Here is a 26,099-nt window from a genome sequence, read left to right on the forward strand (position 1 = left end):
CATAGAAACAGGAGGACAGAGCAGTCATGGCCTGATGGACCAATGGTCTGACAAGAAACAAAGCTTATAAGTCTCCCATAAGAATGCTTTCTTTTCTTCTCCAATGTACTTCCCTGGCAACCCATGTCGCGATAACACCATGGCCTCAGATTAGTTCTAGGTCTTGGCTGACAGCCTGACACATGGATCAGGGCACCAGTCGATCTCATAATTGGTCATGGCGGTGGCATGTGTGCATGTCTGCGTGTGTCAGCAGCCAAAGGTGGATTACCGCAGAGGCAATATAGGCAATTGCCTATGGCAGCAAATCCTGGACGAGTGGCAAGTTAAATCTTTTTTTAACTTAAAAAAGGAGAGAACTCCTACTGGGCCCGCCCACCTCCCAAATCCTGTTGGGTGGGCTGGGCACAGGGTGATGCCTGCCTAGGTGGTAGTGGAGACCAGGTTCAGAGTGTGCACCACACAATGGATGGACATAAAATGTGCCTGTGCAGGCATCTTCCTCTGTTTGGGAGCAGCTGCCTTGCTGCTAGTCAAGGGCATACCAGGTCCATTGCTGCCAGCAGGAGCATGGACCCCCGGGTGATGTCATTGCAGGTGCTGCAGCATCCCCATTGTTGTAAGACTCTTAGGGTCCTTAGCCATGCTGACCTGTGTCCCACAGCGGATGCAGGCAGCATGGTGTGGGTCACCATGGTGGAGCTCAAAGTGATCCCAAACCAGGCTGCTATCAGTCTGGGACCATTTTGGTACTATTGGGGCTCCTGGGTCGTTCTGGGGGCACACACAGAAGCTAGAAAAATTCACACACATGCACCCAAATAAAGAAGCAAGTTTTATTGGTGGGGCTTTTTTTTGGAAGGGAGTGAACAACAATGGGGTAAGTCTAACAGAAGGGAAGGCAAAGATCAGGGAATTACTGTAGCCTCTCTAACCCAAACCCACTCCTCCTGTCCTACAAGTACTCTCTCTTCCCCAACCTCATCCCTAATTAAAGAACTCTCAAGTTCTATAACCTGACCAAGGTGTGTGTGTATGGGGGGGAGGGAGTTTCACCTTTTGGCATCTTCTTCAGCTGGGGGTTTCCAGTGTCTTCGGCTGGAGTCTGCCAGGTGTTGCCTTGAAGGTGTGCTTGGGCTGAGCAGATACCGGGACTCAACAGCTGAGGGTTGGGCAGGTGAGCACCAGTCAGGCACCTGCCCACCCAACACTTGATTTGTATAACAAGCCAACCAAGAAGCAAGGTAGATCTCAAGACAATTAGAAGCCAGTGCCAGAAAACCAACCAGCAATGGAAAAACATGGAGACAAAATAGCGCTCAAATCACTCAAATCGATTCAAGCTCAAATTAGGGTCAATTTGATCCAAACACGAATCAGGCCCTTTATTCTAAGGGTGATTCAGTTTGAATTTGAATCACCTGAATTGTCCCAATTCGAGCTCAAATTGATTTCACTTGAATAGATTTGCACATCCCTATAGTCTAATCTGCTGTGATCATCCACCCCTCAGGTGTCATGCCAAAATTTGGGACAGTATTTTGTCTGAGTTCTAGTGCCTGAAAGTTTCCTCCAGTTGCAACAGAGACTGCCAATGTATGAACAGGAGAGAACCTTCAAGTCTTGTCTGTGCCTCCCTGATCTTCTAGTTGACTTGCAAATACGATAATCATATGATGTAGCTTTGCCCTTAGTCTACAGAGCTGTGTAGGAAAGTATCTGGCAACTCCAAAAGAGAAGGGGCCACAGCAGGGGCAGAGCTATCATTCAGCTACCAGAAAGCAAGTTCAAGTGATCTTATGAATTACAAGTCCTGGCTTTAAAAAAAAAATGACATCAAAAGAACCCAGTCCAAAGTAAAATATGAACAGGGCCTTGATTACTGTTCAAGCTGAAAGAAGCACAAAAAACACATAGCATAAACAATGGAAATCATCAATATTTTTTAAAAAATATTTGCTGACAATATAAAAAGCACAGACACATGGAGGGTCCTTACAATGGATGATTTTTCAGGGCAGAACTACACATTTCTAAGAAATGTGGCAGCCCCATATCAAGTTTCCCTCTGACTTACATACAGCTTTTGCTATGTCCTGCCATTAAGCTGAACATTTCCACCAGTGACAGTCAGTGATGTGAAGCAGGGACATGGAAACACACAGCATAAGGGAGAGGGGAAGAGGAATTATACAGGGCCACCCTTTTAAGAATCAGGCTCATGATTCTCATAACATGTTGCTCTGCTTATGTGCCTCATAAGTTTTTTGAAATGTCTACAAGCATGTGTAGTGGGGTTTCTATTCAGTCAGTGGTTTTCTAACTAAGCAGCTCCAAAAAGAATTAACAGGGGCAAAAAGAGGTGTGTGTTTTAATGCAGTCATGACAAGATATATCCCTCCTTCTAAGCTTGATAAAGAATTCAAGAGATCTCATTAGAAATAGACACAATACTTAATAATTAACTGACAAATTCATGACAACGCCATAGCAAAGGTACAACCTTACAGTAAATGGTAACTTTTAAATCTGAAGCATCACATATTTTGCTACCTAGAAAAGGCCATGTATTATAAATGGTTGAGAACTGTTATAGAAAGACAGCCCTCAGGCCAAAGAGTGATAAAATATGGCTATTGTTCTGTACTGTGGAACCCCAGAAACCTTCTGAAAAATTATTCAGGGAAACAGGGAGTTCTGTAAGGTTTCATCCAGCAATTATGAACTTTCACAGTGAATAAAGCTGAAACACAGCAGACAAACATCAGCGAACAGTCTTCATGTACTAATGAACAAACAAATCCTCTCCTTCACAGAAATTCTGATATGAAAATTCAATCCCTTGAATTTTGTGTCTATTTAGGGACTTATGTCAAGGTCACCATAAGGAGATATTACCCTTCAATTGTGTGAAAGAGATAGTGGCTGACATGATGCAAAGAGTTCCATTCTCACAAGGAACAGAAAAACACGCTGCAGTGAGGTTTGCCTCGCAGTGGAGCATGCAGGGAGGGAAACTGGGAAGGTGACTTTCACTTATCTCTCCACCCTTCAAAAGCCCTTTTCTTTTGCCAAGGATATCTTTCCGAGAGCTGCGCAGCTCTCAGGGACACAGAAAGGGCCTTGGCAAGGAGGGGAGAGGAGCAAAATCACATTCCCATCTCCCTGCCCTGCATGCTGCACTGTGACCCAAGCCTTGAGTGCAGCTAGTTTAATGGCTCCATTCCGTCCTCGTAAGTACGTCAGCCTGTCTATCTAAAAGTTATCACATTCTGAAAACACAGAAAGAAACCATTTAACGGCTTCCAGTATTGGTAGCTTGCAGTATTGTATGGGTGAGTGCTTTTGTAAGACCATTTTATCACTTCTGCATCAAAAATGGGCACATGAATGGACCCTCTCTCTGAAGACCATACACAGTAACCATATATAGGATATAGCAATATCCACAGATTCCTTTAACTCAGGCTATCTCATAAATTTACAGTTGAGGAGGCCACATACAGTGTTAAAGAATCTGCTACCACTACGTATTGGCAGCATGGAGTGGCAGTATATGACACAAAATTATCTCTTTCACTATTCAAGTTTTTTGTATATATGGATAAATGTGTCTGCTGGCTTGGTCGGAAAGGCAGAAGAATAGAAGAACAAAGCACACAGTTATAGCAGTCCCTTCTTGCATGGTTTGAAAAACTACTATAACCATTAGCTCTCCATGGGGGATTAGCTTAAAATGGTAGTGGCTGAATGTGTGACTTAATGTTATGTCTCATCATGCACAAAGTCATGATGTTCACCAGTGGCTAAGCATCCTGGCAGTAATAATTTTAGAAATAAGTGAATGAACAATGCTGGTAACATATAGTACATGACACATAGAATATTGTTATGTACTTTAAATAACATAAAATGAAATATGCAAAATTTGCTGTAAATATGGGCATGTACACATTTTCTTTTTGAAACTAAAAATCTTCTTTATGACACCCTATTTTCAGCTTTAAAGAAAATCTTTGCTTTGTCGACCAGTGCCAGCTCTCTGAGGAATAAATTTTATCTTCAGATACACGCACAGGAGCAGTAGTTTCTTGTTAAATGTGTGACTCATGAAAACTGTCCCAAACCCCCAAAATTGGACAGAATCCTAAGCACATCATTGCTGATGCAGAAATCCTTAACTTGATTCTTACATTAGTCCTAACTAGAGCCTCTACATGGTCCACATGGTAAGAAGGCAGGGCTGCTCAACTTCGGCCCTCCTGCAGAGTTGGCCTACAACTCCCATAATCCCTGGCTATTGGCCACTGTAGCTTGGGGAGTTGTAGTCCAAAAACAGCTGGGGTGGCAAATTTGAGCAGGCCTGCTCTAAGGTGACAGTAGCAGCTATCAGTTTTGACTGGTCCTGCATCCAACCACAGAGAGACCTTTCCAGCACCCTCTCAGTATTGCTGCCCTCTGGCAGCATCCAGCTTTTTCTTGCACCAGGGAGAAGAATAAGAAAGTCTTCATTATTCCCTTCTCTTGCTGCTAAAGAAGCTGGCCACCATTAGCAGGAAAGCAGACAAGTGGGATGGTAGATGGGTGGTGATGCAGAGAGAGCGAGAGAGCTGGGAGGAGGCTCTCCACTGGTGGCTGCAGCAGTTGCCAGGACTCCTTGAAAGGCATCAGGGGTCTTGAACTGGGGACTCTGGCAGCAGGGCTCAGGCATCTTTCTCCCTGAACCACCACAAGAGTTCCCCGCTGAAAGCGCAACTACCTGATCTCTGCTGTATTGTAATGCCACACTTATATTGGCCACTGCCAGTATTGCAGCTTTGGACTAGGTGACCTGAGGAATCGATAGGGGCCTGTCTGGCAACTGTGAAACAGTTTTCCAGGCTTGGCTCTTCAATTTGAGCAACTCATCCTGAGTAGCAACACAAATTGCCTTGCCGGATACCTGTCTATCCTTGATCGCATCAGCTCTGGTCCTTTTGATCTTTGTCTACCTGATCTAGCACTCAACCCCAGCCTGTCTTGACCATGACTATTGCCCATGACCCATTTGAGTCTCATCTTCCTGCACCAGAACTGGATCCCACAGCTACTGCCTGCCTCGAAGCTTAGCCAAGGCCTGACACTACTACTATAACTTAGAAATAACACAGAGGCTCTGTTTAGGGCTTCTTTCTGAACCAGGTCTTAAAATTGGGATGTTAGGTATAGTCAGCTTCAGTCAGACTATAATCTGGCAAAGCTCTAAAGAATGTGCATTATCTGCAGCTACCTGGAGATAAACCAAGTGTAAATGCAGCCAAAAAACCCAAAACCCAAAACACTCATTGGTGTGAATGTCACATATGATATAATCTACATTCAGACTGCACACATATTCCTATATGGAAGTGCCTTTCGTATATACCTTTAATATTCAATGCAATCATTCAATCCCCAAGTGTACTACTGTATCAAGGGAAGGATCTAGTATATAGATAGCTAAGCTCAAATACATAAGCAGAGCTCCAGTTGCATAAACATCTGCAATGGAAGGTGGACGGCAGCCAGAGGGTTCAAACATCAATAAAAGCCAATTTGCAGTAGCACAGTTGGAACTTTGGCGTGACAGAATGATCAGACAGACTACAAACTCAAGGCCTTGCTTAAAAGAATATACTCAAGGAGGTAAGAGAGCAGGATAGGGCCCAGTTGCCTCTAGTTTGGACAACCATTACTAAACTGGATGCAGGAATAAGATGAAGCCTGTAGTCTATTCAAACTAGACAACCACAGCAGCCAAGTGGATAAATATTTGAGCTTCCGAATGACAGAATATTTGAAAATAGATAAACACTTCACTCTAGTAGCAAAAGCAGTCCTGTGTGCTTATACTGCATTAATAGGAGGGAAAAAATCCAACTAAACTTGACTGAGTTGGGGTTTTATTCCTATTTAGTTTCCAGTAAAACAAAACGTAGATATTTAATTCATATCATTGGGAACAACTCCTTTACCGTTATCATCTGTGTGTCTCCATTGAAACAAGAGCCAATTACAGGATCATCCAAATAAATTGCTCATTAAAGTTTTTAACACTCGTCACACAACCTGATTACATTTTCACTCCCTTATAAAATCTAGGGCACTCACATGCATGCTGGCTCTTTGAGGCCAATGCACAAAGTACTCCTATCTCTAATAAATGGGAGTCCCTTGTGCAGAGACTTCACATGACTGAGTACACCAGCTAAGAATTAGGTTGCTCTGTCATCTTTTCAACATAGAACCTTTTGTCAAGCCAACAGCGCATTAATTTTAGTGATTTGAGTAAATGTATTAGACTATTTAAAACCAAATATCTACTTTTTTATAGTGTTCAAATTAATGCTGGTTTAGAGCACTGTTTGTTATCAATACAGAGAAGGCCATAGTGCTTGCTGCTAGTTGCCTACCTTGATCTCCTCAGGGCATCTTCGTCTGGATCTTGCACTGCAGGTGAGAAATTGACTTCGTTAGAGAAAAACACCAATAAAACTGGGTAGAGCTCACAATTTAACTAGAAGAGAGGGAGTAGTTAACTAGAAGAGAGGGAGTAGAAAAGAGGGTGCAGGGACATGTTTTATCATTAGAAACAATAATAAAATGAATGCCTAGCAACTGTGCAGATATAGCACAAATATGATTTCGTGTGTTTACATTGAGGACAGATCTCCTCTTTGTAGTTGCACATTCCTATCCTGTTGGTAGGTGGCAATATCTATTCAGTGATTTGACTTATGTTGGATTAAAAAGACTAAGTAAATTGGTCATTCCTAAAATCTGGTTAAAAGAGTTAGTTCTAATGTATTTAGAATACACTAGAAGCCATTTGGCACTTTCCAGTTTTATGCCTTTTCAGGTTGCAAATAAAGTGGTAACTAACTGGTTGTGGTTGGTCTTTTTCTGCCACGATTAATAACTAATTGAAAAAGAAGGCAGGATTAAGGGACAAGAGGCATAATGATGAGATACCTTGAATAATGACATCATAGGCCTTGCTTTGCTTTTTGATAAGCAAGTTGCTGTGATCTCTAGAGCAGCTTTCTGTCAATTAATTTCTGCAAAGGCTGTGTCCCCTGTCTTGTCAGGGACCTTGCAACACTTATCAACACCTATGTAACTCCCAGGGCCTCATACATTTTATATGGGATTGCCCTTCAGAAACTTTAGCTGAAACAAAATGCTGCAGCCCATCTCTTGCTAAATATCAGGAGATCATAACATGTACAGCCTCTGCACCATCAGCTATACTGGCTGCCCATGTGCTTCTAGGTCCAATTCAAGCTCTGGTTTTAACCCATAAAGATCTACCTATTGGCCCTCATGCATCAAATCAGACTCTGTTTCAGTTACCAGCTATTCATGTAAAATAAACATCTGCTGTTAGAAGCTGGGTTTTAATAATCAAGGCCCACTGTTATGGAACAACTTCTTTCTGGAACCGAGGAACTGCTCTTCTTTATTACAGAACCTCCCTTCTTCATTGGCCAAATTCAATTAGGGGGGGAGGGGAGAGAAAACTGCTCCAGGATTATCTTCTATAAACACACCAGGGGTAATTAAGGACCATGGATCCAATCTGACAAAACTATCTAGTGATCTAAGACCTTTACTCTAAAGAGGCTATATGTGAGCACAATTCTGGGTATATGAAAGGAGGGAAGAGAAATAAAGTACTGTATTCTTTCAAAAATGTGAACTGGGGCTTACAGCCTCCTGACTTACTGTACTCAGTTCCTGTCATCTGAGCCAGGATGCGGAAGGACTTGGACTGCAAGTTGGAAGAACGGCGACTCCAATCATCAAGCTCATCTTCAGGCTTGTTCTGAGTTTTAAGTACAGCCTGATATACTGGAGAGGCACTGTCTACATGAGGATCTTTAACAGGGAGGCTACTGCAATGCAGAAAGAGGTGTACTGTGAAATGGCTAATGCTGATTTTACCCTCCCCTTCCCCAAACCCTTATATTTGGTAAATATAAGTTTCCCACAACCTACTGTAGTTTTAAAGAAAGAAATCATTCTAAATTGCTTCTGTTGTCAAAGTGAACATTATTACTTACTTGCTATTACTACTTACTGGAGAGGATAAAAAAACTAAACCAATTTAGTATGATCTCATTTATTCAAGTGGCCAGCAATTGTCCAAAAATAACTAGATAATCAGAAGCTCAGACAAACTATTTATAAAGAATTACAAAAAGCAGCATAGGATCACTTAAATTCTGAGGATGATCACCTTCAAGAGTATATGGAGCTGCTGCTTGTAATAGGCTTGCTACCCAGAGGTAATCATGTAGGGGCACCCTGTATAAACCAGTATTTCCATCTCTCCACACAGCTGCTACAATGGTGTAGCCCCTGGCACCAGCAATTCCATAAATGCTCCATGTAGATTGGCCCCAATGATTTCAGACCTAATGGATTATCTGTTGTTTCCTGCTGTACTTTATGAGTGATATTCTCCATGAACTAAGATGCACCCTTTGCCTTTTAAAACTATAATGTGTGAGTGACTGCCTATTTCTGTGTAACAATTAATTAGACTTAAATGGAGGAACAATAAACACTGATGCAGTTGATGGCAAGAACTACATGGGCAAAATGATGGATAGTAGACAATAAACCTGATAGCAAGCAATAGCATGAGGACCCACACAGACTGCTAGTACATTCTAGTAAAACTTCTAAAGAGTGGTGATGCCCTTATTTCATGATTAGCCGACTGAAATGGTAAGCAGATGGGGACTATTAAAACAGAGGTGGTTGATTAGCTAGTTATAGAGGACCTTTGGCTAGGGAAAGACTTCCAAATGCTTACATAGTATCAGACATAAGAGCTACTTAATCGCCTAGGATCCACTTTCCAGCATTATAATTGTGCCATGAAGGTGATAATATATCCCGGTCACATGCTGGCATTTTGAAACTACACATTGCTTGGCCATCATGTCACAATTTTCCCCCACATGTGTGTGCATAATTCCTCCAGCCCTCGCCCCCCAGTTTGACATGATTGGTCAAAAATAGTCTAAACCTTTATACCAGTATACTTGCCTGCAATGACAACATAGCATCATGTTTGGGATATCAACGAGTTATAGAAGTTCATATGTTCCATTTGAGGAAACTATTTGCTAGGATAGCAAGTATACCAAAGGCCATCACAGGCAATATTTCAACAGTGTTTGGAATTATATTAGTCATATAGAGTAGTATATTCTTACTACTGTGTTCTCTGCTGATAATACCCCTGACTGATTTCTCTAGAAGTGTGTATACAAGCAAAGAATTACAAATATTACCCTTATTGTTCATAGCATTTGACTGGGATTATAAGGGGTCATCCACACGCATATATTGAGCTCAGTTGGGAGCTTGGATTAATAGGGTACTCTTCACTGGTATCATGAGTCAAATATTCACATAAAGACCAACAGGCATCACAATGAAAACTGTCAAACCTCTCTGTATAATAATCCATTTGATCCAACTCACTTCCTACAGCTTATGGACTTTTCAGTGCACCGTGCACTAAAGTCTTGCTGGATTAGACCAAGGGCATATAGTTCAGCATTTTGCTTCCAGCAACAGCCACCCAGATGTTTCTGGAAGATCACAAGCAGGGTATGGACAGGAAGGCCTGTTGTCTGTCATCAGCATCTTGCAGTCAGAAATATTCTAAGCAGCAGCCACACTAAGTTAGTCTCGGCTAAGTGCCACTGAAACTAATCATGACTAACTTGTCTCATTGATTTTCAATGCAGCTTAGTTATGACTAACTAGTCTGAACTCTGCCCACTACCTCTGCACATTTCATGCTTAATTTTGCTTTCATGGCCAACAGCTGTTGCTATATCAATGTTCCCTAAATTTATTCAGTCCTTTTAAAAGCTGTCCAAACTAATGGTAGTGACAATCATAATTATGAGTTGTGTGAAGTACTTTCATTTGTCTGTCTTGGGTCCACTGTCGAGTCCACTATCCTCAACATTTCTAGTAAATAAATTCACATCATGTACTAAAAAAGTTTAAAATGGCCATTTGTGTTTGTTACATATAATTTCTACATCAGTGATCTCTAAATTAAGGAAGAAACAGGATTAAAAATCTGGATAGAGGTTTGATTGGAATATGTATGGAGGATAGGAAAGGAAACTATCCTCTCACTAACTGTTGGTTCTTGATATATTATAGATTATTGTAATGAGGTTTAAAAAAAAAACTCATCAAGAAGCATCACAAGAAGTAAATATGCAATTGTCTTTCCACATCAAGGTTATAAGCAACTTCTCTGTTACATTTGGTATATACTTTTCTGGGCTATCCAGTATACAACAACAATTTTTCTAACTTTGAAAAAATTGATCAATCTAAGAAAGTTAGGCATGCCCAAGCTCCATTAAATTAATGGGATTTAGGCTGCAATCCTAAGCATGCATACCTGAAAATGACAATTTGTTTCTGCTTTTTTTCAAGTAAACCTATTTAGCATTTTGGTATCAAATTCTGCATTTTTTTTTTTTAGTAAATATTTTTAGCATTCAAATATCAAGCTCTTAGCAAAGAGCTTATGAGCCACCTAATGGCAGGCACATGACTTGATTAGCAAGCCAGAGGTTGCCAGTTTGAATCCCTGCTGGTATGTTTCCCAGATTATAGGAAGCACCTATATCGGGCAGCAGTGATATAGGAAAGATGCTGAAAGGCATCATCTCAGACTGCATGGGAGATGGCAATGGTAAACCCCTCCTGTATTCTACCAAAGACAACCATGGCTCTGTGGTTGCCAGGAGTTGACACCGACTCGATGGCACACTTTAGCTTTACCTAGTAATTTGCTTAATTCATACAAAGCAGAATGGAACAGAGCATCCTCTGGATTGTCCCCACTGTGATCTTCTATGCTTGCATAGAAATGTTGACTTCAAGAAGATTTGCTGCACGTTTAGATCAATATGCCATAATTGTGATTGTTCCTACTATTGTTACTGACAGTGATGTGGCTGTCAATTTGATGTACTGTCTCAGAATGGTCTGGCTCCTCCCCTGCACCTTGGCAGGGTAACAACATTGCAGCTGGAAGGCCATCTGCCCTGCAATTTACCCTTCAAAGGTTCCCCTGGTCAGCCCTTGCCTGTTTTTATTCCTCCCACCATTGCTCATGCTGTGATGCAGCCACATTGTTTCCAGTCACCCTTTAAGTGTTTACCTCCCTTCAAATGTATACATTGCTTAGTTGAAATGCAGGGTACGCAAATATAAGGGGGAAAAGGCACAGTACTCTGGAAGATCAACATGACCAACAGTCACCAGAAACTGGCTTTTAAATGTGCAATTATGCTTTGTAGAACAAACTTTAACCAGGACTTTAAAACGGCAGAAATACTCTTGTATAATAATCTCAAGCACTACTCAAGCCTTTCATTTTTGGAGACTTAATCATTCATTAAGTGTCATGTAGATTTTGAAAAGCATACAAAAGCAGATATGAACTGGAAAAATGAGGAGTAAGCATTATAAGTAACTGGATTTCAGGACAGTCAACATTTCACATATGACATTTGTACTATTTTGCCCCAGCAAGCCTACAGTCTTGTCAACGGATTTACAACAGATAACACTGAAATGCATTACATCTGCTGAGGGAAATGGATATTATGCAAGTAAGAAATTAGAAAACTCAAATAATGAAAGGGGGAGGGACTATCCCTGTGCAGACAGATTGACAGCACTGAACAAAGCACATTTAGAGAGCTCTTCTTAACACAAAGATTTTGTAGAAACACTGCACTATTCTGAATAGAGTCCAGGCAGCTATCACAAAGAAGTCAGACCCCGGAAATGTAGAAATTGCATAAACGGGTCTGCATGGGGTGTGTTATCTTCCAGAGGAGCTTGAGATTGCAAAGATGGACATGCCTCTGAGAAGTAATAGTGTACTAAAATTGCCCTAAACAGAAAAATAATTGTCTAATTTTTATTTCACTTTTCAACATCAATGAATGGTAACATATAAAATAGTAGTACTGCATCTGTGGTTAATAAACTGGAGCAAAATCATTTTATGAAACTCATCTAGCTTCTATGATTTCCTTTTATTTTTTTTCTTTTCCAGCAACTATATGGTTTTAATTTTGTTTATGAGTGTCTTTTGGAATTTCCACTTACATAAACAATCTGCATGTGCCACAGGATTATGTGATACACTTTTTCATGGACTATACTATAGACTACAAGCAGAGAAACTTATTGAATGTTCTCTAAGGAAAAAAGTTGCTACACACAGAAAACTAGCACACCAGGAAGAATACTAGCTCAAACCTTTGTCTCTGACATGTTGCGGAGTTTTTTAGTGTCAGAACATTCAAACATGCAATCATCCACATACAGCCTAAAGTGTTGCAGTCCAGAAAAAGTTGCAGCATATGATGCTGCTACATGTATAGATCAGTATGAAGCTGCAATCCTATCATTTTAAATTCAGTTACATTTAATCCTATGTAGATGTATTTAAGACCTAGATGTAATCTTAATTACTTTATACACAGACCTCATGAGCACTTTGCAGAATATAGTTCGTAAACAATTCAATGGGAGCACCTGTACAAACCATCTTGAACCATGAAGATGGTAGCATTTTCATCTTTCATTGCCATTTGTATTAGATGGGAATTCCATTTTAAACTATCTGGACTGTTCTAGAGCATACAGTATCTCCTTCTGGTGCATCATTCCACCATGGAAAAAAGTTCTGAACCATCTAATTGATCTAATGTGATCAATTTTCTGGCATATCCCTCTGAAATACTGCCAACAAAATACTGGCTTGGTTCAGACACTTACCAAGTGGTGAGAGAAATGAGCAACCCTGCCCCACTTGCCCTCCACCATGCAGGTGCTCCATGGGAACACCTAACTCTGTAGATGCTCAATTCATACAACCCGCCCACCCCGCCACAAACACAGAAAAGAGGGAGATTGTGCAAATCAGGCATCTGCATGATTGGGAGCTGATGTAGAACAGTTGCATCATATGTGAGATCATATGCTTGGTGAAAGAATGAGGCATGGCCTCTTCCCCACCATGCAAAGACACTTGTTGGCTTGGTAAATATTTAAACTGGGCCATGACAGTTCTACTTGCTCAACAGTGAAACTGTTTTAACTTGTTGCAAGTTAGTTTTGCATTGTTTAATCTACCGTTGCTACATGCTAATATGCCTCTGAAAATCTACAAAATTGGGAAAAAGTGGACCATACAAGAGAAGGATAAGTTTAGACTCTGCACTTCTTTCATTCTATTGAGTTGAAATATAAATCTACTTACGCCAGTGGAGATTCACTGTGAGTCATAGGAGCAAAAGCCAACAAAGAGCATTGAATGTTTGGGGTCCATCGTTATGGAGAGTTGGGATGTGCGCAACAGAGCAACATTAGTATGTGAAATTAAAGAAAACCCAAAAGGAATGTATAAATGGGGGAAAAGAGAAGAAACTGTTATCAATAAAAGGAAGCACAAAGGAATAAATTAACAAATTAGCAGTCTGAATAAGCTTGCTGGTTATCAGCTCTAGGAAGGCTGTTAAAGGTATAGCAGCATTGTTTCTGTTCAGTACTCCTGATGACATTCAGTGTTTTCCAATTCACACACAGAATTAATAGTAAGAGAGACCAAGGACCATATACATAACAAATATAGCTTCAATCAAGGTAATGGAGTTACATAACTGATATTCTAATCTAACCTCTTTTCACAGGAACCAGTGAGTTCACTTACTGATAAGGAATGACATTTTGGTTTTTTGTGCATATGTAATGGAGTGTGCATGATTTATATCACATTTATGACCTTGTCCCCCCCCCCCGCCCCATTACCAGTTATTCAGTATTTGGAAAATATGCATTTAGTGTCTGATTTATCTCTCATTTGACGCAAATTCATGCAGCTTAAATTATCCAAAGCTACTCCTCCTATTCAAGATATGAGTAATTTTACTGCTCCATTCAGTATTTTAAACATAATGGCCCAAATCCAGAGAGAGTATTGCACAGATAGGTGCTATGCACAACCATTAATACACAGGGAACAGTTACATATATATACATACTCCAGATAGCATATGCTCATTTCCATATGCATCAAAAGCCAATTAGGGTTTCTTCACTTCCATCTGAATTATGCAGGGCAACAGCAAAGCACTGAACAACATGCATTTGAATGTGCATTAGGATGTGCATCTGCACCCTGTCCATGCCAATCTGCACGTAGATCTGTATGAACAGGATGCTTTGCCCAAGTGCAGTGGCACCTACATAAGAAGGCAGAAAGCAGATCTATAGAAATTCCTGATTGACTCATACATATAGCAGAATCCAATGCAGATTCACTTACATATAACAATTGTTCTGCTTGCATAAAGCCCCTAGCACACAGATGATCTGGTTGTGTTTGCCACCAGCTCATTTGGTGGCGACTTGAAACCAGGCCTTTTCAAGAATTGCGCGTGCATGGTGGCCATTTTGGAAAAAACAAAATGGCCACTACGCATGCAAAAATGACCTCTGCAAGGCCCTGGGTCATGCCAGGGCTTGCAGAGATCATTTGCACATGCACGGCAGAGGCCAAAATGGCCACCGCCGCGCACTACAGAGGCCCAAATGGGCAAAAAATGATCAATTTCCCAGGCCGCGGTGGTGACTTCAGAGGCTGGCAAGGGGACGGGGAACCTTCACGGACCCCCCCCCCCACGCCAACAGCATACAGGAAGCCCCCTGAAGGGGCTAAAGGTACATTACATTTTTTAAAAATCGTGAACGTGCCTGGAGGTTTGGTTCCGGTCTGGCTGTAACCGGGGGGAGGGGTTCGGTTCGATCCCGAACCCCCAAACCGAACCTCCGGACTGCCAGACATCCCTATTTAGTCAGGCTTTTAGTCCATAGTTTTAAACCTTCAGTTTTAGAGTTTTTATTGTATTTTAAATTGTCTTAATTATGTTAATGTGTTAATGGTTTTATATTGTGAACTGCCCAGGGACTTTTTTGTATGGGGTGGTATATGAATGTACTAAATAAATAAATAAGTAACAAATAATAAATAAGCCACTCTGTGGCAATCACTTACTAATGTCTATATTCTTTGAGAAATATCCAGGTTTTAGATAACCTTTTAATTAAATTGTTTCAGGAAAACAGGATTAGCATTGTTATAAATCACATCTAAGGTATGCATAATATCAGTCCATGCTGAAAATGGAACAAGTAAATTATTACAAGGGTTAATAGCCTGCATTCAATTTAGTGAAAACACCAGTAAGAACTTTGCTTCTTCTCCCATTTCTGTTATGATACACTCAAAAATTGAAAATACATTAAGGATCCATAGCTATATGGCCCATATTTCTGGCTTATCCTATTTCCATGTAAATAATGAAAGGAAGGTCACTGGTTTCTGTGAACTTAATGACAGAGTTTGTTCAGCTGAAGACTGTTAAGTGCCCTTTAATGATTTTGTGTGTAGAATCATCTTTAATCACAGCAGTTATAGACAGCTGAAAAACCTTGCTTCCATTTTAAGAAACAAAAAAGAAGAAGAATGGGGTGGCCCTACATTTTTATTCAAATTAGCAGTCCCTTAAATTTTAATTTCCTATTAAAAAGTATATTCTGCTTCACATTCTATTAAACAATGATCTATATTCTGCCTTATGCAAATAAAAGATGCATGCACATTTTTGATTTTCTGTAAATTTCTTTTTCTGTTGTTAGCATTTTCACCCCATCCAAATTTTTAATTTGCCTCAAAAGCCAGTAGGATGGCTTACAAAACAAAAATCACAGAAAATAAACTTGGATGGTTTGTTTGTGTTAATATTTTTCTGGAGGCTTTTGAATATTTTGAAAAGAAGCTGTGTGATGGCAAAAGAAGAGGCTCTGGTAAGTGAAAGTAATTGAGAGCATATGTGCAGAGAAGCATAACTAGAGCCTCAAAAGAGGGATGATCAAAGAGTGATGGAAGATAATGGGAAGAGACCATAACATTTACTTTCATAATACAGCCTGAAAGCCGTAAATCAATATGTAGGGCACTTTTACCACTTACACTCACAACAGTTTTATGCCATTTAAACTGTCACAGCTCCAATCCTCGGAAATGTAGTTTAGCAAGAATGCTGAGAATTCTCTGTTAGAGGTCCTCATGCTCCAAACCAGAGTGCCAAGGGTTCACTGGGGAAAGGAATGGCTACTAAATCTGTTTGAAATCTCTATATCTTTAGGAACATAGGAAACTGCCATATACTGAGTCAGATCATTGGTCTATCTAGCTCAGTATTGTCTTCACAGACTGGCAGCGGCTTCTCCAAGGTTGCAGGCAGGAATGTCTCTCAGCCCTATCTTGGAGAAGCCAGGGAGGGAACTTGAAACCTTCTGCTCTTCCCAGAGCAGCTTCATCCCCTGAGGGGAATATCTTGTAGTGCTCACACATCAAGTCTCCCATTCATATACAACCAGGGCAGACCCTGCTTAGCTATGGGGACAAGTCATGCTTGCTACCACAAGACCAGCTCTCCACCCCATACATTAATTTAACTAATGACACTCAGTGTTCTATCTTCATTCAAAGAGTTGACTTCAATGTCATACAACAGCAGTTCACACAATCTCAGCCTAACCAAGGTTGTACCACACAAACAAGTAGCTATTGGAAATAATATTAAACTGGCAGACCATGGCTTCTCTTTTTACTTACAATGAGCACACTATATGGGAGAATGTTTCCTGTGTGAAATTAACTGAAAGAAACATGAGTCATGCAATAGCAATATTTTGATGGGATATGCATAGAAAACGTTTCCTGGCTGATAAAGTATAGGTCACCTTAGGGATAGCAGGAACCATATAGCCAAAGTTAATGGTGATTAAAATCAGTGCGACTTCAATTAGTCATGCTTATGTCCTATTTCATTGCTTGTCATAGGACTCAGACACAGTTACGTCTTTGCTGGACCTTGCTCTCTCGTCTTGCAATCAAGGCCCTAGTAGCATAACTAGGCATGGTCCAACATGCATTCTGCCAACTCCTTGTTAAATGGGGAGTGAGGTGATTTAAAAGGCAGCACACGCAGGTGGGAAGAGGAATCTGGACTCTTCCCTGTTTTCCCTCTCCAAACCCTCCCTCCCTCCCTCTCTATTTATTTATTTATCAAATTTGTACAGCACCCCAAACTTTCGTCTCTGGGCAGTTAACAATAGCAATGTTGTCTCTTCAGGGACAGCTTGTAGTCCTGGAACCAACATACAACCTTAGAGGTACTTAGACACAAACCCAGTTCTGCCCATTGGTCTGTCTCCATTATGTCTAGTTTTGCCCTGGGTTCATCTGTTAAAACGTTAGATTTTTACATCTCTTAGAAACAAAAACAAAGGATAACCCCATGCATATGGCCCAGAGCTCCTTGGAGGAAGGATGGGGTACAAATATGATAAAGAAAGAAAAAATAAATTGTATAGTTATAATTTCAAGCAATTCTTTCTTTTAATTTTCTAGGCTTATTCATCTCTTCACCTCATTCCATATTAGAGTACCCAGGGAAATGCCTGAAACAAAGGGATGGAGAAGGGATTGTGCAGCATGCACTGTGAAACTGGAGCACACAGAGGAAGTAATCTTACCCAGCAAGTTCACCACCTTGGGCCTGGGCCTGGCCTGCAATAGCATCCATGATAGCATCTTGAGAATACATGCTGATTGGGGTATTATACTGAGCATGAATGATGGTGGCCTTGCCACCAGGCCCTTTTACTTCAATGGGTTTGTGTGTAGACAGAGCAGAATCCTTCAGGACGTTGGGGTTGAAACGCTCCACATACTCTGTGCTGGGATGGGAAAGTGAGGTTTCAGAAAGTGAAAGAAAAAGACAAAGAAGTGATAGTTAAGTGGAAGGGAGGGATGAGAACAGAAGCAAGTGAACATCCAAAGACACACATGCACGTGCATGTGCACACACCCCTGCCAATTCATTCTTTCTCTCTCTCTCTCTCTCTCTCTCTCTCACACACACACACACACACACCCCTTTTGATTGACAACTGCCAATGAGGACATTCATTCACTGAATAAACAGTGGAAAGAGAAGGACTCACAACTGATCCTGAGAATGTGGCTGATAGGGATGTGCACAAATCATTTTGGCACCTCTAATTCGAGGTGCTGAAATAATTCAAGTTCCCCTGGCTGAAATATTTCAGGAGGGTGTATGTGCTTTAAACATAGGGAGGCAGGTATTACCTGCCCCTCTGCCACCCCACCCCCACCCCAGCATGGCACGTCCATAACAAACAGCCCTGCTATCCATTCTTACAAGCAGGGGCTTCCTTAAATGTGGGGGCTTTCTGTTTGGGAACAAGAAGTTCCTTGTTCCCAGCATTCCCCATCTCATAATGGAAATGGCATCTGCGTGTGTGCGGACACCATCCTGAGTGCTTAGCAATACTGCTGAGTACTCAAGATGGTGTCAATTTGTGCTCAGATGCCAGTTACGTGACGATGAACCCCATGGGATACTGGGATCAGAGAACTTCCTGTTTCAAAACAGGAAGCCACCACGTGGCATATCTTGTAAGAATGGACAGTGGGCCTGTTTGTTATGGACAGTGATGTGCTGGTGTGGTGGGGGGAGACAGAGGGGCAACAGAGGGACAGGTAAGACCTGCCTCCTTATTTAAAGTGCCTACTCGCCGCTGCCTCGGATGTGCACAAAATGCCCCATGCGCATCCTTAGTGGCTGATGACCTTGCAACCAAAAAAGAAAAAGAAATCATGAATATCTGATGATGTCACTAAGGGCCTTTCTGCCCTATCAAGTTTTTGCAAAATACTGTAAATGTGTACATTTCACTCATTTGTCACATATATAGTTAATGTTTCTCTTCTTGCACCTGGACTTTTGTGGCAGAGATACTGCACTATACCAATACTCAAAGCACAATGTTCTTCACTTGGGAAAAATGTGTTGCTTCCCTTAGATTACGCATCCATTGCTCTTGTGATCTATGTTTGGTATACAGTTGTCATGGGCATCTATTGAACAGTTTCCGTAATGCAGTTAAGGAAGAACACCACATGTGCTCCCTCTAACTGTGGAATCCCAGTGGCTAGAGTGTACTTACCTTGCAATATTTTAAAGTGGTGAAGAATAGCAAAGATGACCCCACTCCTTCCAGCTTGACAATTTAAGAAGTGGGTGATATATATTTTTAAAGGGATTGTGCACTATCACTCTCCTGTGCTGAAGGGTACAACCAGAGAGTTAAAAACAGCAGAACAGTTCTGCCCTTGCAGCAAGACTATATCCCCATCCATTGTATCTGGGTAGGATAACACATCATTGGCACTAGATGAAGGCTTGCAGGAATTACTGGGCAAAGGTTAAAATGAGGTTGAAGCACATTTCATAGGATGATGCTGAAAAGCCTTATATAACTCAACTCTGTATCAGGAGCTTTTGCTGATTAAACATTTGCATGATGCATGAGTATCATAATTACAGGAGGACCTCATTATTTGCAGATTTGGCATCTGCGGTTTCGCGTATCTACGGTTGGGTAATTGGCACCCAACCTCAGTATATGCAGGAAAAAGTCGGCAAAAAATGGGTTAAAGTTGCATATCTGCGGATCGAGGGTGGCCGGAAATCATCTCCGAGCTCATTTCCGGACACCATTTTGTGTTCAGGAGCCATGTTGTGGCTTCTTTTCAAAGAAAATGTTTGAAAATCCCAATTATTTTTTTTAGAGGCAGATTTAAGTCACTTTGGGAGCATTGCTGGACTGCTGGGGACCAGCGGAACATAGTAGGACATTTTATTTGGGTTTTTTCTCATGTTTTTTGCCTGGGTTTTTTTGCAATTCCCCGTGCCTTTCAGAACCTAACCCCTGAGATCCCATAGACATAATGATCCAGTATTCACAGTTTTGGTATCTACGGCAGTAGCTCAGAATGGAACCCTGTGAATAATGAGGTCTCCCTGTATTCCGTTCTGCCAATCCTTTAGAAAGTTTTTAAATGAATTTCTGTGAACAAAATTTTGTCTTTTAATCGTCTTCAGAACAGTTTGAGATAGAAGACTGAAATTCAGTTCCAGCCTTTGGCTCATATCTCCAACACTAGTCTAACAAAGACAAAAAACTAGGTGCATGCTGGTTATTAAACAGAACAAGCTGGCCTTCTCACATTTGTCTAGCAGAACTCCTCCCATGAGCAACTGTGATTAAAGAGGCTTTCAGCCACCAAGGAAAATCAGGAGGATGTTGCAGTGGCTAGCCCTGCTGGTGTATGGATATTTAAAGATGCTCTTGGGCAACACTCAGCTGGTGTAGCTCTTCGTGATATTGCAGCAATGGAACAGAAGCAGCAGCACCTGTGGGACCTTTGCCTTCCTCAGAGCTGTCAAACTGATGAGAACCTTGATCATTTGGGGATATATGTTCATGTAGAAGGGAGACAATTTATAAGGTAGACACCATGACTCAAACAATACATTACACACACAGGTACTTTGGGGGAACAGAAACCCACTATGACATGAACACATCAGCATGCATTACAAACTAAAAATGTACATCTGTATTAACACTCTGAGCCACTTTGCAGGTTAGCCTCTTAATAAAGTACCCCATGAACAGAAGACTCCATGTATCACTGGTTCCACCAGCCACTACAGGCTACTGTAGTTGTCAGAACCTGCAGCCATTACAGGAGCATGGAGCCACTCTGGTAAGCTTCAACATGGACACAAACAGCCTTTCCAAACAAAAATAATACATTTGTAGTAATATCAGAATAAAATGCCTGATATGCAGGGGGAGCTTTAGGGCTATACTTAGACTAAACCACCAGTGGAATACACTCATGGCATTTTCTGCCTGCCATACCAATGAGCTCTTTCAAAATGCATTCCACTTGCAAGCAGACACAGCAGGAACAAACAGGCTCATGCTACCCCAAGAGGGGGGAAATGGCCAAACATATAACACTGACACACTGTTTAATACTAACTTTGCAACAGTGTTGGCTATGACCTAGGGGGAAAGAAAGAGAGAGACAAAAAAATATCAGACCAATAGATTTGAGGGTTAAAAAAAAAGTATGAGGCTAGTAAGTATTAACCAGGGCTTAGAAGGCTTTTGCAAACTCTTCTACAAATAGGAAAATAAAGCAACTGTTATGTCTATAAAATCCCAATGTGATTAAGAGATGAAAAATGTAGGGATTACAGTTTATCCACGTTGACTTATGGCGTATACTGTGACATTCTGGCTGAACAAGGACAACAAGTTTTTATTACTCTGCACAGCTGGACATATTGTTTTCAATGATATGAGAGCAAGGAAGCAGGACTATATGCATGCATGCTCATCTGAAGATAGTGGATGGATCAAAGAGCTTCTGTTCTTCCTCCAGATGCGAAGTAATCTGGGAATGAGTGCCATTCTTTCTCAAAAACCATACCCCATTTTTATCTACAGCTACCGTAGTAGCTGCAACCAGATGTACTAGCACTACATTTACTCAAGAACATACAAAGCAAATATTAACAAATACTAACAAGATTCATATATGCAAGCCATTTCCCAGGGTTCTGTTATGCTCTGGAATCATACTACACTCCAGAAGTCAGGGTGAAGCAATGCAAGTAGGAGGCTGGCTCAGGTGTCCATGATTCCCACTAAGTTCTACAACTCAAGAGTAAGTGTGTCTTAATCTAGGACCTAATCTAGAAGGTTGAGAAGAGAAACAACCTGCCCCTCATCCCAGGGGTTGGTTTAGCCCCCACCCCAATTGTGCCCCCTTTTATTTATCCCATATAAATGAATGGCTGCTCTACATTCCTATGGGTAAAGCAGCAAATATGGAGACTCTACTGTGATGGGTGACAGTATGCCTCCTGTCCCTAGTAGTTGAAGGGCCAGTCTTCATTGAGAAGGATGTCATGAGGGATGTAAACATATGTCTGGAAACCACCGGGTGCGGGTGGTGATGATAAGAAATTGCAGCAGCAAAGAGGGAGGCTGGAGCAGAGTCACATCCATCCCACGTGCTTCCTCACTGCAATTTACCTTTGAGGGACAGGTGCCTCGTTGAGCACCTGTCCCTCAAAGAAGCAACCATCAGGATTGTATTACATGTGATTATATGTAATACGTAGTTTCTTCCTTAAACTTGTTATATGACTTCTCCAACAAGTAACTTCTCAATCAGCATACTATCTATAAAAATGGGGGTAAGTGTCACCCATCATGCAAGGTTTCTGTGAGAACAAACATGCTGTACTTTCTGTAGCACTTTTCACATTAACATTGCTGCATTGTAGATTTATTCCTACAAATGTTTTGTCCATGCATCTTGACAATAATTGGTTGTAACTCACTAAGTCACTGCAGAGCAATGACTTCAAGGCTCAGGTTGGCAGAATGAGGCCCTTTTAAAGCAGGGAGGCAATGGAGGCAATTGTTACAGGTCTCCTATGTGGCTGGTACCACATCAACAGTACAATTTTTGTGTTTGAAATTATCAGATCATTTTACTTCCAAAGCAGTAAGAGCAATCACTGAAAATGTAACCCCAGGACTGGGACTAATTTTAGTGCAGACGCGTAACTATAGGGGGGGCAGGCAGGGCACGTGCCCTGGGTGCCACTTGGTGGGTCACGTGGGGGGGTGCCAAAAAGTGCCATGACCCCCCCGTGATCCCCCCCCTTCCCCACAAAAAATTTTTTTTTTCAGGGTGGCAGCCGCACACCCTTGCCAGCTCACGCCACCGCTACCTGCACCCTGGCCGGCGGCCCGACGGAGTCGTCATGTGCCCCCTGGGATGGCTTGTGGGGAGTGAGCACCAAGGTCATCAGCCCCCCTATCCTTTAGCGACCACACGGCGGTGGCGGGCGGAGGCAGATCGCTGAGTACAGAGCGACGCCGAGGCCTGCCGTCTGGCCCGGCGTCGCTTCCCAACTGCGAGGTGTGCTTGCGCAGTTATATATATATATATATATATATATATATATATATATATATATATATATATATAGTTGGCACTACTGCACAGCTCCCAAAACGAATTTCCTAATGTGGCAATGCATGTCATTTAGTTAGAAAGTTTCACTTTATTCTTCCTGATGTCCAGCAATGATATCCAGCAATGGAAACAGAATTGGGGAAATGACCTATCATCTTAGCACTGGGAAAAGTGATTGCCCTTTCTTTTAAAAAGAAATTCACAAATATAGTGTTGCCCTTTTCTTGGACCCATATGTTGCTTTAACCCTATGAGCCTAGAGATCACACAGTTCCTTAAACTCTTTTTGTTTTTTAATGTTTAATACACTCAGCTGGAAACTTGGTGACTAACTCAAGGGATCAGTCTGGAACATAGGAAGCTGCCATATACCGAGTCAGACCACTGGGCCATCTAACTCAGTATTGTCTACATAGACTGGCAGCGGCTTTTCCATGGTTGCAGGCAGGAGTCTCTCCCAGCCCTATCTTGGAGATGCCAGGGAAGGAACCTGGGGCCTTCTGCATGCAAGCATGCAGCTGCCTTTCTCAAAGTGGCCCCATCCCTTAAAGGGAATATCTTACAGTAGGGATGTGTAGAATGGTTCATGATCAGAATGTTCTGACTGCAAACTGGGTCATTCTGAGCTTGGAACGGAATATCCTTCAAATGAAGTGCCTGTTCCAAGCTTGGAACGGAATGAGCCTGTTCTGAACTCGGAACACTCGAACTGTTCTGAACTGTTCTGAACTCGGAAAGCACCATTTTGGACTCCAAAATGGTGCTCGTCTGGCCTCTGCACATGTGCAGCAGCCATTTGCTTGGTCAGCACCACCACACAAATGGACATCGTGCATGCCCAGAGGCTAGAAGAATGCCATTTTGGTGCTCAGAACATTCTGACGAAACAGGGTCATTCCTTTGGAATGACTAGCTAGACTGATTGTTTCAACGGAACATTCCACAGACCTTGCATTCAGTTCCAAGCTCGGAATGGAACATAAGATCCATTCCGTGCACATCCCTAACTTACAGTGCTCACACATGTAGTCTCCCATTCAAATGCAAACCAGAGCAGACCCTGCTCAGCAAAGGGAACAATTCATGTTTGCAACCACAAGACCAGGTCTTAAGCATTGGCAGGCATAATTTGCTGTCTTCAGACTGCAATCCTATACACCAGGGTTTCTTAAACTTGGGCCCCCATAATCTTCAGCTACCAAGGTCATGTTGGGGGATGATGGGAGTTGTAGTCCAACAACATCTGGGGGCCCAAGGTTAAGAAACCCTGTTATACACACTTATTGGAGATTAAACCCTATTCAACTTAATGGAACTTACTTTTGAATAAATATGCATAGGATTGTGCTGCCAGTTGCTCATTAACTAGTGCCATTTTATCCATTACATTTTAGCAAAAAAATAAAAATAAAAATTTAAACCAAGTTCATACTTAATAAACTTGGTTATCCCCATCAAACCTCCCCAGCTCAGTCATGAAAACAACCTTATCGTATATGAAGGTGCCATAAGTGAAAATGCTTTCTCTGCAGAAGGCTCTCAAGTTTTAATTGAATAAGTAGGGGTGGGGGGATCAGAGCACTATGACAGTTTTTCTTGTTATTAATTAATCCCAGCTTCTTGATCAGCATACATATGTGATACACATATTTGCAAACATGTGCTCATCCCATTACTCATCATATTTTTAGGTGCACTTCCAAAAATGTTAGGGATACACATAAAGGTCATTCTCATGACCAGTTCTTCCCAAGCCAGGACAGCCCTTTCTGGGTAGAGCTGGTCGCGAGAAGCACTGGGATTGGTCCTGATCCCAGCACTCCGTGACTGGGTAGCCCGAATTTTTTTTAACCTGGGCTTAGAGTGGGGTAGAAGAGCATGAGCATGCCCTTCCACACCACTCCCCAGTTGTGTGAACGCTTGGGCTGCCTGTAGCCCAAGTTCACGCAGCTGGGTGGTAAGAGCACCCAGCAGTGGGGAAATCCCTAAATATACTGAGCTCCTGGCATGGTGCATTGTGGGATGCCAAAAGACTTCCTCCTCCAGCTCCTGGCTCTGCCACTTGCTGTGGTCGTGAGCAGCAGAGCCTATTGGGGTGGAGCCTATTGGGGTGGAGCAGCAGAGCCTACTGTGGTCATGAGCAGCAGAGCCTATGTGCTACGTGAGCAGCAGAGCCTATTGGGGAGGGCAGATCATGTGTGGGGAGGCAGATAGGAGCCTGCTTCCCCGCCAACCCAGTCGTGAGAACAACCTTATAGTGTAGGAAGATGCCATGAATGAAAATACTTTATCTGCAGATAATTGAGTGGGGTGGGTGGGTGGGTGGGTGGGTATCAGAGCACCATGACAGGTTTTCTCATTATTAATTAATTAAATGCCATTCATCAAGAGAAACAATAAGAAGGCTTCCCCTCAAACCCAGTTCCCTGTTCTTTTTTAATTTCAGTCACGAATATTTTCCTGCTAACTTTGTAAAACTTGCTTTAATCCAAATATATCTGCCTGTTAACAGAAACTCAGAGATATATTAGGAACAAGTAGTAGCTGGTAAGCAGATCAGGGATTCTATATCCATTTTAGGTATGTGCAGGACAGCTGGGCATCTGCTTACAGAGAAACATGGTGTAATAGTATCATTTTCTGAAGTGGATGCTGTTGGCTGTTCTAATCCTCTAAGCTATGCCAATGCACGTAAAACAACATTTTAAAGTACAGTATAAGCCTTTAGTGATATACCCCTTGAACAAGAAGGGAACTACTACTTCCATGGTATCCAATTGGGTTTTCAAAAGATATCAAAGCCAAAACATAAACTCTTCACATATCAGTAGTCTTGAAAGTGAATAACATGGCCATGTCTAAATATCTAAATCAAATTGGTTTAGTTGTCGTAACTTCTCCTTCAGGAACCCTGTGAATTAGACCAAATCCAGATCTTGAGGAGGCTCCTGTACTTTTCATGGGTGCATCCATGGGAGAAGTTAGCCAGATGCATTAGTGGCAGGAG

At 41.8% G+C, this 26,099-nt stretch overlaps 1 protein-coding gene across 10 annotated transcripts in view; it reads right to left on the reverse strand.

The window, feature by feature from the left end:
• The window catches only part of LDB3 (LIM domain binding 3), a 249,056-nt gene that overhangs the window by 81,353 nt on the left and 141,604 nt on the right, over nt 1-26,099 (reverse strand). For 7 of the 10 annotated variants that reach the window (XM_053309389.1, XM_053309388.1, XM_053309396.1 and 4 more), the window contains 2 exons: nt 7,744-7,913; nt 6,432-6,468 (listed from right to left, as the gene is read on the reverse strand). In XM_053309389.1, the coding sequence (XP_053165364.1) occupies nt 6,432-6,468; nt 7,744-7,913 (207 nt within the window). Of the gene's footprint in view, nt 1-6,431; nt 6,469-7,743; nt 7,914-13,348; nt 13,364-17,691; nt 17,896-21,076; nt 21,100-26,099 lie in introns of all 10 variants that reach the window. The other 3 variants (XM_053309393.1, XM_053309397.1, XM_053309391.1) reach the window with 2 other exon arrangements.

Source organism: Hemicordylus capensis, chromosome 3, assembly GCF_027244095.1.
Source record: "Hemicordylus capensis ecotype Gifberg chromosome 3, rHemCap1.1.pri, whole genome shotgun sequence".
NCBI lineage: Eukaryota > Metazoa > Chordata > Lepidosauria > Squamata > Cordylidae > Hemicordylus > Hemicordylus capensis.